At 39.6% G+C, this 24,562-nt stretch overlaps 1 protein-coding gene across 4 annotated transcripts; it reads right to left on the bottom strand.

Annotated features, from left to right (window-relative positions):
- Positions 1 to 3,076: 3,076 nt before the first annotated feature.
- nol9 (nucleolar protein 9) lies at positions 3,077 to 24,250 on the bottom strand (the record flags this gene model as incomplete). 4 transcript variants are annotated; one of them, XM_048240249.1, is given in 6 exon segments in its annotated part: positions 3,077 to 3,176; positions 3,324 to 3,468; positions 4,653 to 4,783; positions 13,127 to 13,349; positions 20,949 to 21,488; positions 23,497 to 24,250. In XM_048240249.1, coding segments are annotated over 5 exon segments (1,103 nt in total), but the record flags the coding sequence as incomplete, so codon positions are not given.
- Between the last annotated feature and the right edge of the window lie 312 nt (positions 24,251 to 24,562).

Genomic DNA, 24,562 nt, shown 5'->3' with positions numbered 1-24,562 from the left:
GATCATGTTTTATTGTAGTTTATAACATTTTGCATCCCATAAAATGGTTATACCTGTCCTTGCATCTACAATTTAATGTCTTAAGACAATGTAGCTAATTACAGTGCATGAAAATGCACTGTACTGTTCTTCCTAGGCTTTTCAACTTTGAAACTTGTATACTTTTTAAACTATTAAAGAAAAACTTTTTAAAAATCCCCATAGACTTAACATTGCCGAATGTGACATCATATCTGACGTTAAGCAATTAGAATCCTATGGCAGGTGTTCAGGCCACCTGCAGCCTCAGGCTTTAAGCATACAATCTGGGTCAATTAAGACTACACATCCTATTCAGTAGAAAGGAGAATGTCATGGTTAATAGCATCAAAGAATGAATGAATACTAATGACTTAGCAACTTAGATGAGGACTTAGCTACTCTCAATGCTTCGGTCACAGACAGAAAAGCAGTTTCAGTAGAATGACTCTTGAAAACAGACTGCATAGGGTCTAGCAGGTTGTTATGATATAGTAAGTCCAAGACTGATTGAGACCTGACTGATTTTTCACTAGTTTCACATTTGGCTAGGGTCAGTGTCACTACTGGTAGCATAAGCCAGTACCTGGAGCCTACAAAGGTTGCACAGGTAGTCCAACTCCTCCAGTATGGCACACCAATACGTTCCATTGCCAGAAGGATTGCTGTGTCTCCCAGAGCAGCCTCAAGAGCATGGAGGAGATTCCAGGAGACAGTTGCTCTAGGAGAGCTGGGCAGGATGGTAGAGGGTCCCTAACCCAACAGCAGGACCAGTATCTGCTCCTTTGTGCAACAACAAACAGTAGGAGCCCTGCTAGAGCCCTACAAAATGACCTCTTCCAGGCCGCTGGTGTGAATGTCTCTGACCACACCGTCAGAAACACCCTTTATGAAGGTGGCCTGAGGGCCCGATGGCCTCTGGAAGGACCTATGCTCACTGCCCAGCACCGTGCAGCTCAATTAGCATTTGCCATAGAATACAAAATTGGCAGGTTCGCCACTGACACCCTGTGCTTTTCACAAATGAGACCAGGTTCACCCTGAGCACATGTGACATCTGAATATGTCTTGGAGAATGCAATGCTGCCTGCAACATCATTCAGTATGACTGGTTTGGTGGTGGGCCAGTGATGGTCTGGGGAGGGATATCCTTGGAAAGATAAGAGAAGATGGAAAGATACATTTTTTCACTTAGATTTTTGGGGGGTCTTTCAATTCAGTCCTCTGTGGATTGGTAATTTTCATTCCCAAATAACGAAGTGGCATCCTTTCATTCCTAACATATTACCCAGTCCATATCAGTTTAAATCTTACCTCACAGGACGCTTGTTTAACGCATCATGGCTTGGACAGCTGTCCGCACCTCACCATCTCACCACAGGGGTCCCCAGGGCTCAGTACTGGGCCCCCCTTCTCTTTGCTATCCACACCACTTCTTTGGGACAGATTATCCGTTCGCACAGCTTCTCATACCACTGCTATGCAGACGACACACAGCTCTATCTGTTCTTTCCACTTGATGACCCCTTGGTCTCGGCACAGATCTCGGATTGCCTCTCAGACATATCTACATGGATGAAGACACACTCACCTCCCAGCTAAACCTACTATACATCATGACATCGACATCAAAATTGACTCTCTGTCTGTTGCACCTACCAGGGCTGCAAGAAATTTAGGAGTCGTTCTCGGCAACCAACTAACCTTCTTTGATCATGTTGCCTCGGTCGCCCGGTCATGCCGTTTCACACTGACATATGGAAAATCAGGACTTGACTCGAGATGCTACCCAACTCCTGGCACAGGCAAGTCAGAGTGAAACCCCTTCAGATGATCCAGAACGCGCCGCCGCGTCTGGTCTACAACCAACCAAAAGGGGCACATTACCCCGCTGCTCATCCAGCCACATTGGCTACTATGGCCACCCACATCAAATTCAAGTCTCTAACGCTTGCTTACAAAGTAGTCTCCAGTTCTGCTCCCTATTCAAATGCCCTCAGACAGGAATACCTCCCATCTGTTGCGCTCCTCAGACAAATGACGCGCCACGCTAAGGTCAATCCAAACTTTTACCAGTTCCTACTAGAGCAAGGGCATCCCTCTCCATCTTCAAAAAAACTCCTGTAGACCCAACTCTTGCGAATATTTCCTCTCGTAGCACAACTTAGAACTAGATAATTCTAGCACTTACCACCTGACTAAAACTGACACTTGACTGTATAAAAATAGCACTCACTGATGCACCTTTTCCTATTGTTCTTTACCTTTTTGAATTGTTTTAAATTGTTCTACAATTGTTGAGAGAATTGTTTTAAAAGCTTTAAACTGTTTACCAGGTTGTAAGTCGCTTTGGTTAAAAATACGTCAGCCAAATGTAATGTAATGTAGATGTCCTGCATGATGTTTTTTCCCCATTGAGATCTGATGTGTTTCATTTTTTAAAGTGTATAATTTTTTTCAGCAGTAAGAGTTAAGGTTTGCTCGAAAGAGAAGGAAAGAAGAAAAAAAAAAAAAAAGAGAAGGTAGAATAAGACTTTATTGATGTAATGTGATGAAGATATAGAATTTCTGGCTTATTTTCTTACACGGTGGCCTTATTGGAATCTTACCAGATTATATTTGATGCCTCGTATATTATTGAGGTTGTGATAAAATGACTTTTCAAAGTTTGAAATTGTTTTTGAATGATATTTCTATCAATAACAATAGAGATGGTCTATATTTTCACATTTGGTAACCGCCATATTGGATTTCAAAATGGTCAACATCAGGTTTGTTTGTAAATCATGTCAATAGCTTCCTTGACCCTAAAAGTAAAGTGTTAGAAGTTAAGACATTTTTATCTTGTTGAATTTTAAAGTTGTATCAACAATTCTATTAAGAATGGTGGCCATATTTGAATTCAAGATGGTGGCCACTAGGGGGCGCTATGTGCTGGGGTCCATTTCAATTTTTGATCACTAGGGGTAGTAGTATAACTGTGCCAAGTTTCATGCTTTCTGCAAAAACTGAACGATTCCGGTGCTTAGCCGCTGTACTAGTGCGTATGTCTACTTACTGGTTAAGAAGGCTGTTGATGAGATGACGAACAAAGGTAGACTTCCCAGAGTTCTTAGCACCATACACCAAAATTATTGGACAGCGATCACACTCATCATCTGTAGAAGTATGAGCAACAAAAATCAGATGTTAGTCAAATTTTTCTCTGAAATCAGGGCAACAATTTAGCTTCCTACAGCATTACTATCATAATTATTTTGAGGCAACTTTGTAGGTACACAGAGGCAGATATGCAGTTTACTTACCTCCCCACACTTGAACAAGTCTGTGCAGTGCATCTCTATAGCTCCTGGAAGTGATCAGCCCCTGGTTCCCACTACTGTTCAGGGCCATCAGTCCAACTGCACTCAGAGCAGAATTATCCACTGCCGAGTCTGAACGCAGTTCTTTCTAGATATGCACATATGCAAGCAAATAAATAAGGGAACATCCAAAAAATATTACAATATATTACAATATTACAATGGATCAATGGCTGCAGGCTGGAGAAATGGCACAAATTTTATGTGGTCACGAGCATGACTTCAACATGCAAGCAAACACATGAAAATATGTTCCTGAAATGCTTCCTAGTACTGTAGGCTTCCTAATACTGTGAAAGGTGGTCAAAGCACATATTCAATATCACTATGAACATGCCACTATAGTGTCCATTACTATGGAATGGTTCCTTGGGGTTGCTCACATTACATTCAAATTTGTAAGGGATAATGTATTGTCCACCAGTCATTACCGGAAAATAAGAACAGGACTGCTTCGTCCTTCAATAATGACCGGCGGACAATACGTTATAGACTTACTACACGGCTACTTGCCAAAACAAGTAAAGAAACTTCACACAAAGGGTCTTTAAAAATAATTTTGATACCGTTTTGTGGCTTCCGCTGAGGAAACAAATAGTTTGCCACACAAATATAACTTAAGTTTCAAGTGTTGTGTGGCAACGTAATTCCTTGCTGACTTTCACTTTCAATGAAGTTCCATTGCGATAGGCGAATGAAAGACGTGTATCAGAAAATCAGACGTGAAAGACGTGAATCACAAAACCTGTTGCCACTGACAGCAGTCATTATACACTACTCACAAAAAGTCAGGGATATTCGGCTTTCAGGTGAAATTTCAGGATGAACATAAAATTCACTATAACCTTTACAGGTGAACTTAATGTGACCTTCTCTAAACTTTTGAATATGCATGTCCAACAATTCAATGTTTCAGTACTTTCTGCACAACTTGCTGTTCTCTAACAAGGAGCTTAACGGCACAGTAGTGTATACTTTGCAGCGCTCATTATACAGATTTAACAGACCACCGAACTAGGGAAGACCCAATCCTGTGAGTGGAACTTTCTGCAGCACTCTGAAGAGCTGTATAATAATTTCAGATACTGCTCAATAAAAATGTTTAGTAAAACTGACCTTTCATTCTTATCACTATGTTAGACACAAAATTTAATTGATTCTTAGCTGAAAATGTGGAGTGGTAATTCCCATAAACAAATATAAAATTCACATTGAAAGGTCAATATATCTATACTTGGCATATGTGTGTGCTGTGTGCAACATTCCACATACCGAGCTAAGGCCAAAGAGCTCTTTGAGCTGTGAGTGGCTAGTAAGGAAGCGTGTGAGGGGGTTATCCAGAGCTTCAAGAAGAACAACACATGAATCTGAATCCATCTCATTCAGTAGATGCTTCCTCGGCACTACACAAAAAACACACAAAAATTACATTACCACACAAATCATATAGGCTGGTTTTGGTTGCAATGAATCTGGTCTGAATAATTCCAGTGATGTTGCAAACAATCCAAAGCAGTAAATGGAATTGAGCTGAAACCCACCATCCTATAAACTGGTTATGAATATCCAGAACATTAGTATTTCTGGACCTGATAATAACTATAACAATAATAATTAAAACTAGAAACGCAATTCCAAGGAATTACCAGTGCATGAAAATGCTAAAGTTGTGATGTAAAATATCATGTATAGTTAAAACAGATAATACAGAGATGGTAACTAAGGTGATGCTAGGATAGACATGGTGGTTGCATAGCTTAATAAAAGTTGATAGTTTAAAAGTAGACCATTTAAAAGTTGAAGGTAAATAGCTTAAAAGTTGTTGACAGACTGGAAGTTGAATGAATGTTGATATTCAAATAGTTTAATGGCTGTGTATAGGTAGATATTTGACGATAACTGAAAGTTGGAATGGTTCTAATGTTTGCTAGCAGTTATGCTAAGATTTTTAATTCTGCTAACCATGCTACTTAGCTAATGTTTTATAGTAGTGCTAGCAATGCTAACATGCTAACAATGCTACTTAGCTAACTTAACTAACATTTTCTAGCAGTTTTGCTAAACATTTTCTAACAGTTTTGCTAAACAAACATGCTACATATCTTAACAATCTTAACATGCTAACTATGTTAACCATGTGACTTAGTTAACCAAGCTTATCATTTTTAGTAGTTATGCTAACTAGCATGTTAACTATGCTAACCATGTTACTTAACTAACCTAGCTAATCATTTTTAACAGTTTTGCTAAAAATGCTAATTAACATACTAACATGCTAACCATGTGACTTAGCTAACCTAGCTAATCATTTTTAGCAGTTTTGCTAAAAATGCTAACTAACATGCTAACTATGCTAACCATGTGACTTAGCTAACCTAGCTAATCATTTTCAACAGTTTTGCTAAAAATGCTAACATGTTAACTATGTTAACCATGTGACTTAGTTAACTAAGCTTATCATTTTTAGTAGTTATGCTAACTATGCTAACTAACATGCTAACTAAGTTAAGTAACATGGTTAACAAACTTAACTAATCATTTTTAGCAGTTATGCTAACTATGCTTAACATATTAACATGCTAGCATGTTAACTATGCTAACCATGCGGCTTAGCTAACTAATCATTTTTAACAGTTTTGCTAAAAATGCTAACAATGCTAGCATGCTAACTTTGTTAACCGTGCTAACTAGCTACAGTGGGTAGGAGTCATAGTTGATGAAAAGTGTTGACAGTTGATGACAAGTTAAAAGTTGTTGATAGACAGCTAGTGAATGTATATAGTTTAAAAGTTGAATGTAGATAGTTTAAAAGTTGTTGATAGAAAGCTAGTTTAATAGATAGATAGTTTAAAAGTAGACCGTTTAAAAGTTGAATGTAAAAAGTTCAGTAGTTTAATGGGTTACATTGTTTAACAGTGGATTATTGTAGTGAGGACTTTTATTTTGAAACCGTTTTGGGCAGAGGAAACAGTTGATAGGATGTGTCGTCTTAATTGACCCAGATTGTATGCTTAAAGCCTGAGGTTGCAGGTGGCCTGAACACCTGCCATAGGATTCTAATTGCTTAACGGCCGTATTATGATGTCACAATCGGCAATGTTAAGTCTATGGGGATTTTTAAAAAGTTTTTCTTTAATAGTTTAAAAAGTAAAAGTTTCAAAGTTGAAAAGTCATACCAACCCGATCTGTTTGAAGACCTACGTTACAAAGTTTGAATGAAGTTTCTAAGTTAAACTGTTCAAGAGAAATTGCATACGGAAAAAGTGGTAAGCGGAATAATAATAAGAAGTTGCCTAGGAAGAACATTTTCATGCACTGTAATAAGAATAAGAAGTTGTTGTTGCCTAGGAAGAACAGTACAGTGCATTTTCATGCACTGTAATAAGAAGTTGTTGTTGTTGTTGCCTAGGAAGAACAGTACAGTGCATTTTCATGCACTGTAATAAGAATAAGAAGCCTAGGAAGAACAGTACAGTGCATTTTCATGCACTGTAAAAAACAGAACAATAACAACGGAGGCCATTTTCTTCAGAAACTTGTCAGTTTACTGTTTGGAGAATTCAAAGTTATTGAATCCTTTATGGGTAATAGCAAATTCATCTTCATCACTTCAGTGATACGAAAGTGACGGTACAAAACATTTTTTCCATGACTAAGACGAGACGATGACAAGACTGCACTAATGTCCTGAAACACTGACTAAGACTATCTTAAGATGCTTTATTGTTGACGAAAAAAGACGAGACTAAAATGTTTTGCATGAAATAAAAACTAAGATAAAATTGCTCTTCCATTTTCGTCTACAAAATGAGAAGACAAAATAGCTGTTACCTTTTCAAAATATTCTGAATGAGTTCATGGTTAATGCGCAGCAGCTTTCCTGTAGGCTAGTCTACGTGCTGTTAGGCTTTATGCCACAATGCAACATACCCAGAAGTTGAAGCTTCTCTCATAAATACAAATTAACATCCCCCAGAATGTCCATACGAAAAGTTTCAGCAAGTAATGTCAACTATTTAACTAGTTACACTGATGATGCAAAGTTTGCTAGCAAGTAAGCTAATATGGAAAATTAAGCTAGCAAGTTAGCTAAGATTGAGAGTTTGTGTTGCGTTTGATGCATATCGCCATCTAGCGTGGGTGGAGTAAAACATTCATACTTGGGTCCAAGACAGTGTTTCTCAAACTTTTTCAGATGTAGGACCACCTAGCTAAAAAAAAAAAAAAAAAAAAAAAAATAGACCTAGCAATATATTAGCCTACACAATACTCACTGAACCACCTTGCTTATTGTCTTTGCACTTTGTTTAATTGTGTCAGAGGATTCATATGATTTAAACTGGTATATCTGACATAGACAGTGTTGTAGTTTGAATTTACATACAAGTTGGTTCAATATTGCAAACAACTCATCTATATTATATTTTACCATGTCTGCTCGTGGACCACTTGGGATAGCTTGCGGACCACCAGTGGTCCCCGGACCACACTTTGTGAACCACTGGTCTATGAAGATCATGACAGTAGTCCAGTCAAATCTTTTACTGTCTATGGCCAAATCCCAGCCGAGCTATAACTGTAGCTCGACTTACCTGTGCATGTACTGACTGACAAAAATATCAGAATGAGTAATTATAACAGTAGAGTAGCCATGTGGACACACAATATTGTTAGAAAATTGAGATGTGTGAAAAACTATTTGACTGAAATGGTAATCAGAAATAATTTGTTATAAAAAAAGACTAAAATGTTTTGACTAAAACTAACTAAGACTAAGATAGCTTTAGTTTTCTTTTGACTAAAACTAGACTAAAATGACGAGACTTTTAGTTGACTAAAACTTGACTAACAAAATGATATTTGAATGACTAAATATGACAGACTAAAAAGGACATTTAGTCACAAGACTAAGACTAAATTAAAAATAGGTGACAAAATTATCTATGCCACTATGACAGTGTTCAAAACTTCCCACCCTAATCACTGTATAACCAATGCTGTGGTTACAATTTCCATACTGCACAGGAACCCTGTACTTTATCAGCCAATATAAGGCAGGTCTGCAGATCTAATATTACCGTTGACTATAAGTATATATACTCTTTTGATCCCGTGAGGGAAATTTAGTCTCTGCATTTATCCCAATCCTTGAATTAGTGAAACACACTTAGCACACAGTGAGGTGAAGCACACACTAATCCCGGCGCAGTGAGCTGCCTGCTACAACCGCGGTGCTCGGGGAGCAGTCGGGTTAGGTGCCTTGCTCATGGGCACTTCAGCTGTTCCTACTGGTCGGGGTTCAAACCGGCAACCCTCCACACGTCCAAAGCGCTAACCAGTAGGCCACAGCTGCGCCGTAGCCACGGCTGCCCCATAATAGTTAAGCTTGCTCTCCCTGCAGCTTGTTCAGTCCAATATGCTTGCATATATTTAACTTAGGATGATGCTTTATTACAGTGCAAGCAAACCAATGCACTGTATTGTTATTCTGTGGCTTCTTCTTCTACATGTTATTACAGTGCATGTAAATACACTGTACTTTTATCACTAGGCTTTTATACTTTTTATTTTATTATATTTATTTTCTTCATTTCAAAAGAATGTCAGCACAAACTGACAAATAAAGTTGTATCGTATTTTCTTCGAACCAAATTTGTGCGTCTAATTCAGCTCAAACTATTTAACGTACAAACTTCCTTCATACATACATTGTTGCATAGGTCTTCTAAAGCAGTGGTTCTTAAACAAACAAAAAACATGGGCCCCCAAAAAACATGGGCCAAGGGTCGCGACCCCCTTCTCTCTAACCGGCGGAATTTTGTTTCGAAAATGTTGAGAGGAGGGCATTATGTCAATGGCAGCCTTTGACTAAAAACCTTTAGAAGCCTTTAGTGCAAATAATTTTGCGACCCCTCCAATATTTTTGGCAACCCCCAGTTTAAGAACCACTGTTCTAAAGGACACTTTAGCTATTAAAACTTAAACTTTATACTTTTTGAGATATTAACATAAAAACAAGCTTATTTTACCCATATACTTTGCATTGGGCATTATGACTTCATAAAGGGCCAATCAAACCGAGTTGCACCTGTTCCAACTGCCAGCTCCTCAACGTTTAGGCCCCTTTCTCTCTGTGTCTCTCTCCATTCAATTAGTAATACAAGGCACCTTCCATTCAACTTTCTCTCCAACTACTTCAAACCATTCATTCATCCATCCATACATTAAACTAATCTATCAACATCCTTCGGTGATATTTTAATTCCATGTCGACTAAGCAGACACCGGCGCAGACACTGCTGAGTGCACTGCTATTTTATAGTCTATGGTGCACCGTCACTTGCCACACACATCAGCGCCAAAATTTTAAACTGGCAAACACTGGATGAAAAATGGATTTTATGGAGCGGCGCCGACCAAATAGAACTGAATCGTGATTTACACGGCAGCGAAGTGCGATGCTGTTGTGCGGAGTTGTATAGAGTACCGAAGCCATGACGTAGCGTTGTCAAGGCAGCGATTTCACTGGATCTAAACAAATCAATCTACCATTAGAAATCACCATAGCGGTGGCTTTCTTAATACATTTCAATCATTTTACAACGTTTCTAAGACGTTAGTATATTTTTTCACACTGTAGGAATCACATATTACAACATATATTCATAACACAATCAAATTCGTACAGAGTTTTATTTTAGCATGGGTTTCCTCCGTAAAAGAGACCTGCATGTAACTTCACAGCATGCGGTTAAATTCACGGACGTGTTTTGGCTTTATTTTTTTGGCAAAAAACGTCACTCTTAACAGCCGTCAGTCTTTGAGAAGACGTGAAATATCCACTGGAATTTTGTATCTTACTATTACACCTGCCAGGGAATCCGTGTTATGTGGCTAAGCTGCTGCCTAGCAGGTAAAGCACGTTTAAATGGCTATAGCCTACATTTAAAACAATTTATTAGCTAGAAATGATGCCACATGTCTACATTCAATGCTATTTAAGGCACTTCGAAAGTTTGTTTAGATCCAGTGATACTGCCGTCATGGAAACGCTACGTTACACTTCGGGACGCTATTGAGAAGAATGGAATCTAATGCAATTGAATCATTGAAGTACCATTCAGCCGACCGGGAGTTCAGAACTGGTGTTTATTATCTCCATGACTACAGGAGGAGGACTAGGCAGGAAGCAAAGTTCTTACAATCTTTGCTAGGAAGTGTCTGTGGTAGTTTAAGGACAAGAAACGGTGCAGCAAAGGCTCAAAATACTAGCAGCCAAAGAGGATTGTTGATAACAGAACAAGTGATGGTGTAAAATAAAACCTCTTTGTGGGTTTGCGTTAACGCCGTTAATAACGCATTTAACTGACAGCACTAATTTAAAGATGTGGCAAGCCATCTGGACCGGCTAAACTTGAAAGCAGAGGAATGATTGCTTAGGCTACTTGCCATTGTGTGTGCATCCATGGTAAGAAGTTTAAGTTATGGCAACCTCCTGCAATTAGAATTATGCCTAGAAGCAAGGAAACTACAGATATTGATAATGAATTGAATATATAGTTCAATTTCATGTTCAAATTGGTGTTTTCAATCAAAAAAAAAAAAGCATGCTTTCAACCACTGGTTTGTGCATTTTACTGGTTCAGGCAGCGGCACCGTTTCAAAAGTATTGATTTAGCACCGGTATCGGATAAAACCCAAACAATACCAAACCCTAGTCCTCATTCTATTTCTAGGTAATTTTAGATGTTTTAAACAAAAAATCCACATAGCATGTTTAAAGGCAAAAAGCCCCAAAATAAAAAAACAAACGACAACTTTGCAAGAAGTACATTTGACTAGGATATGTAAGATTATGATCAGACAAATTAATTCCAGCTACGCTAGGACTATTATATAGTAAGCATAAATTGCCCGTCGCCTTCAAGGTTTTATGGACTACTTTAATACTTGTGATGGTAGTAACAATAGGCTTTGAGGTGTTATCTAGTATTCAGCTTCGGAGATCAAATGTAGGCTACTGACATCGCAGTTATGCAGGGCTCTACACTAACATTTTTTTTCAGTAGCACTTGTGCGCCCAAGTTAAACATGCCAGTGCACCAATTGCGAATATTAAGAATGACTGACCACATTTAGGCTACAGGAAACAGGATTTTAAAGATCAATGCCTACTTTATTTTCAGTCTGTTCTATTTTCCTACATTTTGTTAATGTAAAATAATATAATACATTGCCATATTTGCATGTTTATTAAGTATCCTGCCAAATGTAGGCTAATTTATTTATTTGTGAATCCATCTATAGCTAATCCAAATATGCCCATGGTGACCTATCTGACAGCATACTGCCTAATACTACTACTAAAACAGTCCATTTTCTCTTCCACAAAACCCAACATAGGCTAATCAAGGATATAGGTTTTATACTTTTAGTTTTTATTTGAAATATCTGCATTGATGGGGGCAGTAGGCAAACGTTAGGCCTACTTTCGTTTTTTGCACTTCAGCTTGTATTCGGTGTAAACAAACAAGCATGCGTGGAAGCCTGGAGTTGTCAGTAGCGTTCTACCTTTGAATAAAATGGGAGTATTACGGGAGGCTACTTTTGTGCCGGTTCGCTACAGCTATATTTTGCATATTGCAGCCAATACATCAACTGGGCTAAAAAGGCATGTTAGGTTACCTTTCCTTCTCTCACTGCATTCTCAGAATCTCATCCTGTTCCTCCTATAGCCAATGAATTCGGTGGATAGAAGAACTAATTTCTTCAATCTTTGCATCTTGGCTGGCTAGTCTAACTTTCCACTTTTTCTGCGCGCTTATGGATTTGATAGAAGCGACTACTAGCGAGTCACAACGCGAAACTGCTAACGTTGATGGGAGGTGTAGTTTTTATGCTGCATTCGCGACGTGATTCTATGGTTTGCACCAGTAATGTTTCTCGATGTTGCGGTGTATTTTATAGACAAACATTGACATGGTTAGAAGTCATTCGCACCAGTGCGCCTAAATATTTTTTTGCACTCGCACGGCATCATTTTTACTCGCATGTGCAAGTGAAATGGGCGCACTGTAGAGCCCTGTTATGTCCAGTGAGCTGTTGGCTTGCAAGACACAAACATATACATGTGTAACCATGTCAATTGTTTAGACCTTTCATATAATGTGAAATGCCAAAAACAAAATTTTCAGGATCTGGCCACCAACGTGGAAAGTGATGTGCCTGCATACAAAAAGGCATTTTTCGGATCTTGACCAAAAACATAATGAAGAGCGACACCGGATGCATTGTGCCTGCAAGCACATTTTGTAGAGGCATGTTTTGGATGGGCACTCAAACTGTAATGCTGCAAAGTTTGTAACTGCAGCAAATGGAGGATACGTTAATGAAAGCAAATTTTCACAAAAACAATATTTTAAGTAAAAATCTTCAATGTTTTGACTACATGATTAATTATGCACCTTATTTGATGGATACATTTCTGGGGAGTTGCAAACTTCTGAATAGTAATTTAGATGGCAATGACATTGATATTTTTTTGCAACCACTGTAGACTTGTAGTACTATGCTGGTTTATGCAGCAGGCAAGTAAAAGGCTAATGTGTCCCTGAGTGTCCTTGATTGGTTCACAAACACAGAAACGACAGAGTAAAGGCTCATTAAAGGCTCGTAGTAAAAGCCCCACAAGACGGAACAATCTATGTTCGTACAAAAAGGGAGCGTAAATTCGGCTCAAGTCTTACCAGAGGATAAGTATTTGCGCACAACCATCTTGGCTTCCTGTCGGCCTTCTTTGCGGTTTTTGGTGGATAGGGAGCTGTCTGCCAAGGCCGTAATGGTGAGTGGGCAGTGAGAGGCTGGGGAGTAGAGGGGGTAAGGCTGCTGACCCTCCTCTATGGTGAAACCCAACACCTCCACCCGTCCATACAAACACGTCAGCAGGCACTTCCCTCGAAAACACAGCGTCTGCAAAGACCAGAGACCATACAGACATAAAATGAATTGCTATGCGACGTAGATCCAACTCATCAGAATGCACAAAACACAAATACAGTGGGCATCGCTTTCAAATGACCACTTCATTCGTGCATTACGCGGCGTGAAGTTGCGTGAAGCTTTAGTACCACTTTCAGCCACTGTGCGTCGCTCTGCCTGGGGTCCCATCTGAAAAAGCAGGATCTACCATTAAACATAATTGTTGCCGAGAGTAATCCCAGCCTACGAATTCAATAACAAAATAAATCATGCATAATTAAACATTACCTCGATTTAGGCTACTTGGGTATGGCTTAAGGCTTGACTACACGGTGGTAACGAAAATCGAAATCTAAATTTGCTGTCTACATTATTGTCAGTGTTGGGGTTAACGCAACTACGCAAATCAAAACAGTGGTGTGATAATTGAGCCAGTAGAGAAATAACTGTTCAGAATTAATCTGTAGCCTTGGGTAGGCTTCTTCAGAAAACAATGTTGTTGCCGATTTAATACTATCTGGCGGCGCTTTTTTAACAGGCTACATAATAGAGGCTTAGACAACTATGACCCACGCTTTGGTTTTCAGAATTAATTTGCCCTACTTCTTAACTGCAATGTAGTCAATTGACTGCTTGCCATGTTATTTTTATTTTTCTGTACAATAAACAAATACATCTGCTTTATGCCACAGAATTACATTCATATTTGGAACTTACATAGTCCAATGCATCGTTCCACTACGTTAGTGTTTCCCAAAACCATAGTAGCAACGAACGTTCACAACCACTATCGTAAAGTTGTGTAGTTACAACTACACCTCTCGACCTGTGGTAGAATGCTAGAAGCATAGTTCCAGGGATCTTCATGTCAAAGACGTCACTGACGCCAGTTATTTGTTTGCAAAGTAATAATTATAAATATATTTAGGTTTCTAATTGATATTTACACTTCTAACCACCATACATCCATATTTTAAAATGCCCAAGGCAGAAAATACATAAATTAAAAGTCAATTTGCAGCCATGTGCACGTAAGTAAAAGTCACACACTTGCAGATAATAATAAGGTGGTGCGCACTTTTTGACGAGTCAGCTGAGAATATGTAGCCTTTGATTTTCATATATTGATAATATGATCTGTACAAAAGATAAACTTAGGTAAACAACGATGTCAATATTGTTGTCAACGTCTTAACCCAGATTCGAACTCTTGGACAGGGGACTGGTAACTGCTGTGCAACGGGCGGCTGTCATCTGCCCGGCCTTTAACGCCACGCGCCACAGAAGTATGTGCAGGTGCCCGTTCACGTGCTAGTAAACGCGTCATTAACCACCTTAGTCCAGACTACTGAAGTTTGAAACCATCATGGTCCAAACTTATAGTACTATGTAAGTCACGACAGTTTTGGGAAACAGTCGTGAACTTACATGTTGGCTAGTTGAACGATGCATCCTGTTAGTAAAAGCTAACCTCCGTGGTTATGCGGAACGCCCCAGATCAGCTTGTAGGCCATTAGTAATCTGTTTATTTTATTTTATGAAGCCAACACAGTATATCACATGCCACATTCTCACTTTCAATAGACAGATGCAGCCATTGGTCAAGTATTGAGTATAAAGCAATTAAGATAGTACCCTATACAAAAAGTACTTCGTACTATCATAAAAATTCGTTAAAACGAATAGCATTTTGCAACTTAACAAAACACTGGATTAAATATCGTAGGCACAGGAGAAAACTTGGGGAGATCACATGCCAGTTGCCTCTCCCTTCAGTATGACTTGTTCGGCTGTGAGCTGTGAACTATTGCAGATATCAATGCGTCTTTGTTCATGGGTTTGGCCTCACAGCAGAGGCTTAGACAACTATGACCCACGTTTTGGTTTCATATTTTGCACTACTTATTGACTGCAATGTACAATGCAATGTTCTGTACAATACACAAATACATCTGCTTTATGCCGCAGAATTATGCACTTGGATAGCCTATAGAACGGGCACATTTTGGAGAGAACGCACGCAAGAATCTGTAGGCTATTTGTGGCTGGTTACCAGCAAACAATGTTTAATGCATTAACTCAAGACGTCAAACATTTTCTAAACAATACAAACAGAAAGGATGCAGCAGGCAGCAAATGTAGAAGAGTCATTTCCAGTGGAAGAACAAAATGCTGAATGAAGCCCAAATTTATGAAGGCATATCTGGCAAGTTGAGGACGTAAATGGTTGGGCTATAGGCCTAGTTTGCAAGAAGGAGACATAAAGCGTGAGCATGCCACACTATCCACAGCTGTGGTAGCGGGGGTAGGAGGATTACTGTTAAGCAGGATTTATACAAAATTCTTCAACAGAAGGCCTGCCTCGAATGCAGGCTTGTGGTTTGCGCAGCCTACAGTAAGTAGGTCTAGTGAGTTAGGAGTCCTCTAGACTTCTTTTCAGCCATCTCAGAGGTGGAAAGTTGCGTTCGTTGGGGGCAGGGCCGGGTTAACAATTCATAGACCCTGGGGAACAAATGTCTGATGGGCCCCCCTGCCCCCAGCCAAGCGTGAATCGGGCGGTCAGTTAATAGGCCTATCGTGAAGATTTGTATTGCCATTTAAGGCACGAGCGCATCTGTGAGGCCAAGCCTCACCAAGTAGCCCGTTTGTTTACAACTAACCTAACATTTAATTAAACTGCTTATAGGCTATGCCGAAATAGTTTCAACATTTTGAATATCAGTGTCAGGTGAATTAGGAAATGCTTTATGGCTGAAAGCTGCTTGGGATCCCCTGTCAAGCAATAACCATACAAAAAGTTAAAAACAGATGACATGATGCGCATCACTGACATAATGTGCAAATAATATAGCCTAGATATTCCAATATATTCGAATACATGTGTTTATTTTAGAGGGGATATTCGAACGTCATTTTTGAGCAATTTTGATAGCCCTAGTCCACTGTAGGCTACGCCAATCGTCTATTAACACCTTCCACTAACCCCGGTGAGTGGGGGTCACTATAATGCGTGTGAAATAGCACCATTGAGTAGCCTATGCGAAATAGCCTTAAAATCGTTCCGGTGTTGTGTGCCTTCTGGTTTCTCCACCTACTGGTTTTCTTTATGGCGTGCATGCGCTGCAGCAGTAGTCAGACATTCACAAACAAGTTGTTTTAGGCGGTTTGAAGTCGCTTTTCATACGCCATGAGCGCTCGGCTACATTACAGCCACTCGGACAAAAGACATGTAAAAAATATATGTTTTGAAAACTAGCATTAAACTGGATTCGATCCCGCAAAAGCAACACACGCGTGACTCTCTCCATCCTGATTCCCTACTCTTTGAGCCAACTAATATAGCCACGAATCAATTAACTATTGTAGGCTACCATTAATTAATAATGTAGGCAACACCCAGGTAACATGTTGTCCAGGCTATCTGAAACAAGGGGTTGCCTCTCATCTACAACAACTGGTTACGTTGGGCTGCTACAGTCGTCAGTGCACTGTGCACAGTAGGCCTATGCTACTCTTTGTGGTTGATCAACTAAAAATAAAAGATGTATTTGGTGATGACGTTATTGTAGGCCTAGTAGATCTAAATTCTGAGAAATTAAATGGTGCGCTTGAACCATCTACATATAGCGACCAGACCCATGATGTCTTCAAGGGTTGAATGAAGGGAGTTTGCAAAAATTAGTGTATTTTTCAAGTCAATAAACATTCTTAATTTTCGAATGTCTTTGTCAGGGAACATCTGACTTTTAAAACCATAGGCCTAGTAGTCGCTCAGACAAGGAGTTATAAGATAAAGGCAATACCATTTGTGTCACCTAATGCAGTTCAGTGAATTAGCAAGATACCATCAGAAGGCAACAATCATAAAGCACAGTGCAGCTCTTCCCTCGCGATAAAGCTGTCTGCGTGTTGTAGGCTAGATTTGCATGAGTTCTTTCTATCTGCTTACTTTTGTTGCGACCACCTATAGGCTATGTTATAGACGTTCTATGAGGTACCAGTGTTTAGCTGTGTCACAAAACAATAAGCTTTATCAGACTACTTTTAAAATGATATTCAGGGCTATATACATTTTAAACATTGGGGCTGAAGACCCGACAAAGCCTTTGGCGTTAATTCTTCAGGTGGGAAGTGTCAGGAATTTTCATCACGAGACGCTCTCATTGGTGGTTAGTATGAAGTAGGGAATTGACAGCAACATATCCAATCACATTACGAGAGATGCTGAATTTAACATAAACTGCGATGTTTGATTTTAAATGAATGTAAATTTAGCCGGGACTGTAAGCTGTCACACGTGGGTGCTCGATGTTTTCAGTGGGTGCCCGAGAGACCGAGCATCCACGGTATCTCGCCTATGACAAAGCGTTATCTCAAGGGTTGCATCCATTACAAACAAACATGCAATGTGAACGTCTGGGATTGGGAAGAGCATTAAATGCTCTACTGAATAAGCACAAAGTCAAACCTTTAAATGAATAACACTCTTTAATAATCAAAAAAATAAACCGTTAATGAAGTAAACTTGTGACCATCAAAAATCGTTTATCGCCTGTAACTCCGTGATAACAGGACGTAACAGGAAGGCATTTGGCTGAGCAACGGAGGTTAATATGCTCTATATTTTGTCCAAATGATGTCTGTCTATCATCGTTTGCACTCGGAGAAAACCAGAATGTTTAATTTGTCCCGTTTCTTCTCACGGCTGCCAACGGATTCACTCGCAGTTAACCAAATATTTCTTTATTATGGCAGGGCAGGCATATTTCTGGCTATTAAATTATTTCTAAACCAGTCTGCTAAAGTTTGTAGTGAAGTCTGTGTAGGGTTTTCCAGGCTCCATTTCTTTTTATGAGACACCCTGCTCACTTGAGCCATCTACCGGTTGTTTGGGTTGTTGCAGCGTCACACTGGGAAAATACAAATTAAAGTCGGGTGATACCGCTGCGGATCCCATAGCATGACCTTGAAAGTGAAGCTGGCCAAGTCGAAGCACTGCCCACTGTAAGCCACACAATCAATGTACCATTATGCTCTTTAAAGAAACAAAATTAACATACCGGTAATTAGTGAATATGCTTGGCATTAAAGTAAGTGAACCCTTTGGAATTACCATACAACAGCTTCAAAGTCATTTTCATGGTAAACAAACTTGTAACAGGGAGAATCGTGAGCCTAGCATAGCTGACAGCGCCCCGTAGGCAAATAACCAGCTTTGCAATTTGGCTGTTGGTGCCCTGTTGACACCTTGCAAGAACCGGGAAACATTACCTAGTCAGTAGATATGGCTCTTTGTCTTCACCTGTTACTAGTCATTTGGCTCCAAAACAAATGCACATGTACCAGGAGCAGTATTTACAATGGAAAGGTAAAATATAAGTAATCCGTGACTAGCATAGGGGGAGCCCATAAAACCCAAAACTACATTGAATGGCTTTAAAGGGGTGGTTCAGGATTTTGGACATAGGACCTCATTTCCAAGTTAGCAAGTGTGATATTTATCATTGGAGACCGTTTTCAAAACGTTTCCTCCAGTCCTTCTAGTTGCAGAGTTCGCAGGTGCTAGGCTAGCGCAAGTCATCAGTATGTGTTAGCCTGCCACTAAAAACAGTCTTACTCACTCCACAGTACAGTTTAGAACATGTCCTCATAGCAAAGCTTCTAGGTCCTTTGGCTGCTTTAGCCGCTAGCCGGCTAACTTGCGTCAGATAAACGATATGTAATATAAATGATACAAAATTGGCCTACGATAGATATTTTTATTCTATTGCACTATTGCAATAATGCATGTTGATGAAACAGTCTAACCGTGAAATTTAGAGCCACAAGCTGCAACCGGCTGCAATGCATCATCGTCATCTTGAGTGAACATGGCTGAAAGCGAAACGGAGGAGCTGGTGAAAAAGGCCGGTGCAACATCCATTATTTGGACTTGGTTCAGATTTAAGCCGTCCGACGAGCAGCAGCAAACTATACCCTGTAGAGCAGAGGTGGGCAAACTATGGCCCGCCACGCACTTTAATCCGGCCCATTGAGCATTTAATAAGGTTATCACAGGTTGCTCGCTATTTTTTTAGCTTTACTGCAAACTGCTTTCTGTATTTATCATAAATATGGGTATTGTTGGATTTACAACACGGTTACAACGTCTACTTAACTTTCTGCGAGACCAGCATGATTAACAATAGCCTAACGTTAATGTTATGCATTCCTCTTTAGCAATCTTTCTCTCAACGCATAAAGTTAAGTAGACGTTGTAACCGTGTTGTAAATCCAACAATACCCATATTTATGATAAATACTTAGCAAAGATGTATTTCCGTGTGGCATGCTCCAATGTTCCTTTTTTCCCCAATTCCCACTGACGCTAGTAAATGATGCTAGGCGTTGTGGACTTCAGCAGCCAATGAGAGTTGGACTTCAGCAGCCGCTGTCGACAGTTTTGAGCGAGCGCGACAGATCTGCTGAGCGAGTGGAGGAACAGTTTATGTGAGCACGTACAGTGAAACTGAAAGAAAGGGAGCTGATGTTGCACATACATATTGATATTAGCAAACAGGCAAAGACATTTGTGGAGCACAACATAGATTCCTGTTTGCTCAACTACTGTACAATTTTTTTTGTGCTCGAGTTGCATTTTTCCTCAAAATATAATTTGTGTGCTCACTCAAAATATTTTTCTGCGCTCAAATTGTGCTACTGCTTGCTCATAAAAGTAGAACAAATGTAACTCCATAACCCCAATCCCTTTTGAGGGTTGCCGGTTCGAACCCCAACCAGTAGGAACGCTGAAGTGCCCTTGAGCATTGGGATAAATGCAGAGACGAAATTTCCCTCACGGGATCAAAAGAGTATATATACTTATATATGTTGTATAATTACAGTCTTACACAATAAATGTTCTCAAAACTATGTACTACCTTTCTTTCTTTCTTTTTAAATAAAATACATTTAGCAGTTTGGCTTTCCTTGGGATCTATGTAACCTGTTCTGAAATGGTTCTATTATAATTTATATATTGTGATATATATCTCATCTCAAGAGGCTGCAATGTATATCGCAATATGGATTTTAGGCCATATCGCCCCATCCCTACCAGGCAGATCACTGTGACCTTAGAAAGGACATATCACAGTTCTTTGCAGTGCCCTCTAGCAGACTGGACTGTGTGGACGAACCCTAACTCTCGCTCCCCGCGACCCCTCCTCGCAGCCCTAGTATTGACATGGCAACAACTGACGCCTGACATGCAGGTTATGAGATGTGTGTAGCGTCCCACTCTGGCCCCAGACATTGTTTGTTGACCATGGCTAGCTTTTTTTTTTATTGGGCCCCGCGTATGCTGGCAATTCCACTGGATAGTGCACACACAGAGTTCATGCAGATTGGTTGTCTGTCCATATTATGCACAGATTATACTGGAGCAGATCTTACACATAACTTTGGTAGTGTCTCTTGGCTGTCCATTTTCATTTGGCCCCTTTGATATATTCAAACAAATTGTGAAAATGAGACGACCAGAAACCCAGGCAATTCCAAAGAGCTAAAATACTTTTTCTTGACATTGTATTTGAAAAAGGCTGTACTTACCTGGCCTGGTCGCATAACCATCAAGGTGCGGTTGTTGGTATGGTCAAACTGGGTGAGAAATGGTTCAATTTCCTCCCCAACGTGTTCGGATAGCAAGCTTTCTTCAGCATCAGGGATGGTTTGCTTGCCATTCTGAAGAACAGATTGGGCATAGGATCTCCAGCCCTGCGAGTCCTCTGTATCACTGTCACCGCTATTGGACAAACTCTTGGTCTGTCCATTAATGTGTGCTGCTAAGGCCTTAACTCTAGGTGCTGCAGTTAGAGGGCTGCTTACAGTCCTACCACTGACAGCTTTAGCATATTGTCTTCTCTGCGATTTTAAACTGGATTTCCCACTGTGGCCCATCTGGTTCTCATACCTAGCTGATGTTAGACTGAGGCTTTGCTTGTGATCATCTGAGAGTAGTGATTTATTGTGACCATGCCATTTGGGGTTCTTTGCTTTTTTGATAACATTTCGCAGAGTATGTTTGGGATGTGATGAGGCTCTCTGAGCTTTCATTGCTTCTCAGGACTCTACAAGGGGCTTGACCTGCACCTGTGGAATGTAGACCAAAAAAAGATATTGACAATAATGCTTTAACAAAAAAAAAAAAAATGCATTATGTTTTCTAGATCATTACATAAAATAGATGTTGAAAAACCTAACAAGTCCAAAATAGTCACTAAATAGTCAAAATGCTTAGACTAGCCATGTTGTCAATGGGTCATTCTGTGTCAAATCAGACAAAATCCAGGAAAATGATTGCTGCACTCTCTCAGAATTTGCTCAAGGTTTGTCTCCCTAACATTTAGGTCCCATGTTTTCATAGCCTGACCCACATCAAGACGTAGGGTCTGGGAACTCACCATTGGCAGTGCTAAATCCACCACCGACTCTACTGTATACACGATGTGATTGGCATGACCTAAGTTTGGTTTTGCAGCTTGCAAGCCAACAGAGAGTTGCTAGACTACCATGGCTGCAAATTACATTTGCTGCCACTAGGGTGCGTCTAGATTTCTAGGCTAATGTTTTCATACATTTTTTCACCCTTGATTTTGTATCATTTTTACACTCTCAGAAATTCCTCATCTTGGAGGCCATGTTTGAGCATCAGTATATAAAAAAAAGTATTATTCCTAGTTTGCCAAATCTTTGTAGGATGGAATTCAGACATGTTCTCAGTATGATTGGACTAGTAAAGGTTTGTACTGCATGCCCATTAGTTTTATATAAGGCCACATTTTTCCACATGACAAATTAGAGGTAGACCGATTGATCGGCCAGCCAATTAATCGGCCGCTTTTTGGCCTTTTTTAAATAATCGGCAGTGACCGATTTCTGAATATATTAAGTCGATTAACAGTCAGGCGCATGCACAGACAGCCCAGTGTTGTTGTTGTTGCTGCTGCTGTAGAACACGTGAGACACACAAAATGGTTTGTCTTCTCTATCAGGAAGTTATTCAATAAGCTTAACAATAAACATATAGCCTTAACTCAAAACAGCTGTTAGGCATGTCATTTTGATTGGTAAAAATGTCTAATGCCTAATTCTGCTTACTGCACATTAATTATAGGCTACTATAATATAATATTCAGTATTGAATGCTTAGCTGGAATGATGTAATGTAATTGGGCTACATGTTTTCTACAGGAATGGCATGTTTGAACGGGCACTGCACTAGTTATATTAATGATCAAACATTGCTTCCAAGATAATGTGATTTTCAGACTTCAGGTTCTAATTTCATTTGTAAATAATTTCAAGGGCTGAAAATAATATGGAGACATAGGATTTAAACAGAAATATTTTACAGGCTTTGGTTTTGGGACTATGATAGGCAAGGTTAGAACCAAATCTGAGATGAAGCAGCCACAAGCTTTTCCGATTTGACACAGAATGACCCCAATACACCATTGCAGCCTACTCTAGACCCTATATATTTTTATTTTACTGTATGCCTAAGCATTTCTGCACATTTTTTTTTTATCTGTACTTTTTCAATCGTCTTACATTACCAGACCATATAGCCATACAATATATGATCCGTCTGCTTTAGTAACAGATGCTGTAATAAGGGGAAAGGTGAATCAATAAAATCCTTTAGCCAAACAGTGCTCTTTCTATGTATAATTGAAGATATTCATGGATGTATCAAATCACTTGGCTACTTGATTGACACAATCAGAAATTGTTTGAGGTGCACAAATGACTAGCATTAGATAGTGGAGGTTTGTGGAGGGAACAAATTGATTTGGAATTTAAATTCTGATTGTACAAACGCGCCAAAATGACTGAGATAAACTGTAATAAAACAATGACTTAAGAAAAGGCATCAGGCGTTAGTATATGTTAACACCAAAGCACAACACACAAAAACACACACACACAAAAACGTCCATCAAGGCATGCCCCCTTGCCGTGTCTTCAACGTTAACATAAACAGTATGATGATTTAGCAGGGATGCTAAAATGTTGTTACTGAATGCTAACAGTTAATGAACATAATCTTAAAAACTGTAACTACTATCACTAGGTTGCGTACTTTATAAATACTTACCCGTTAGGAGTTCATAAAAGTAACGATAGCGGTATGCCTTATGTATCGTTAATAACGTTAAGTTAACCCAAGGTAACACGTTGGCTGTCGAAAGTTAGTGATTCTTCATGTGTGCAAAGCCGCATGCTAGCTGCTACGCATACTAAATATGGTGCCATTCAATCGCTTGAGAAACTATACATGCCTAACAACTACAAGAAAGTTAAATCCTAACAACTTAGGACAATTACTAGGTAGAAGGGCTTGGTTATCAAAGGGTTATCTACTATGCCCAGCTCAGCAACCTACGATATACCGACTAGACAAAAAAGCGTCAGATATAGTTGTAGTTACCCACGCGGGGTGCTGCTGTCATATGAATGCCAGAGATCATCTGAAAAAAGGCAAGGCATGTTCCGCTGAGGTCCGGAAAGTTAGCATCGGAAGCTATTTTTTATGCAATCCTATGGAGTAAGTGGCTAAAGTAACACAAACACTTGGGTCCATTTGAATTATACTATCGCTGATATAATATTTAACATCTTTCCCAAATCATAACAGCACCAGGTCTAAAATAAACAAATAAAAAACGATAGTTTATGAGAGTTTTTCCCCATATAAGTAAACGAAACTCGTTAATGCTAAGCTAAAGGTAAGGGCTCTGGTAAGGGTCGTCAGAGGTTGATTTGATTGGTTCAGAGTGATATATGTGATAAGCTAGAGCTAGGGCATGTTCAAAAGCAAAACGTTTAGCTCCGTTTTGCTGCGATTTGAGGTAGCTTTCTCTTGGTTGGTGGGTGTGTCACAACCTGTCGGCAGTGAGCACAGCATCCTACAGATGAAAGAAAAGAATGAAAAGTTGAAAAGAAAATGAAATCTAAATATTAGATTTAATCAGGCTCGGACTACATTTCGAAAAGAAAACAATGGCCATCTTTGAGCGCTTGAGCGAACAACCGAGCTTTCAACACACCAGTGTTTATGTTGACGTTCTGTCTTGAACTCAACCTGGTTTTACGTTTTTGTCCATGCTGGACTTTTGCACAATGTACATGCATTTTGTCCAGCATGCATCAAGCCAGATCTG

The sequence above is a fragment of the Alosa alosa genome, chromosome 4 (genome assembly GCF_017589495.1).
Source record: "Alosa alosa isolate M-15738 ecotype Scorff River chromosome 4, AALO_Geno_1.1, whole genome shotgun sequence".
In the NCBI taxonomy this organism is placed as follows: domain Eukaryota; kingdom Metazoa; phylum Chordata; class Actinopteri; order Clupeiformes; family Clupeidae; genus Alosa; species Alosa alosa.
This window is presented reverse-complemented; position numbering and strand designations above follow the sequence as displayed.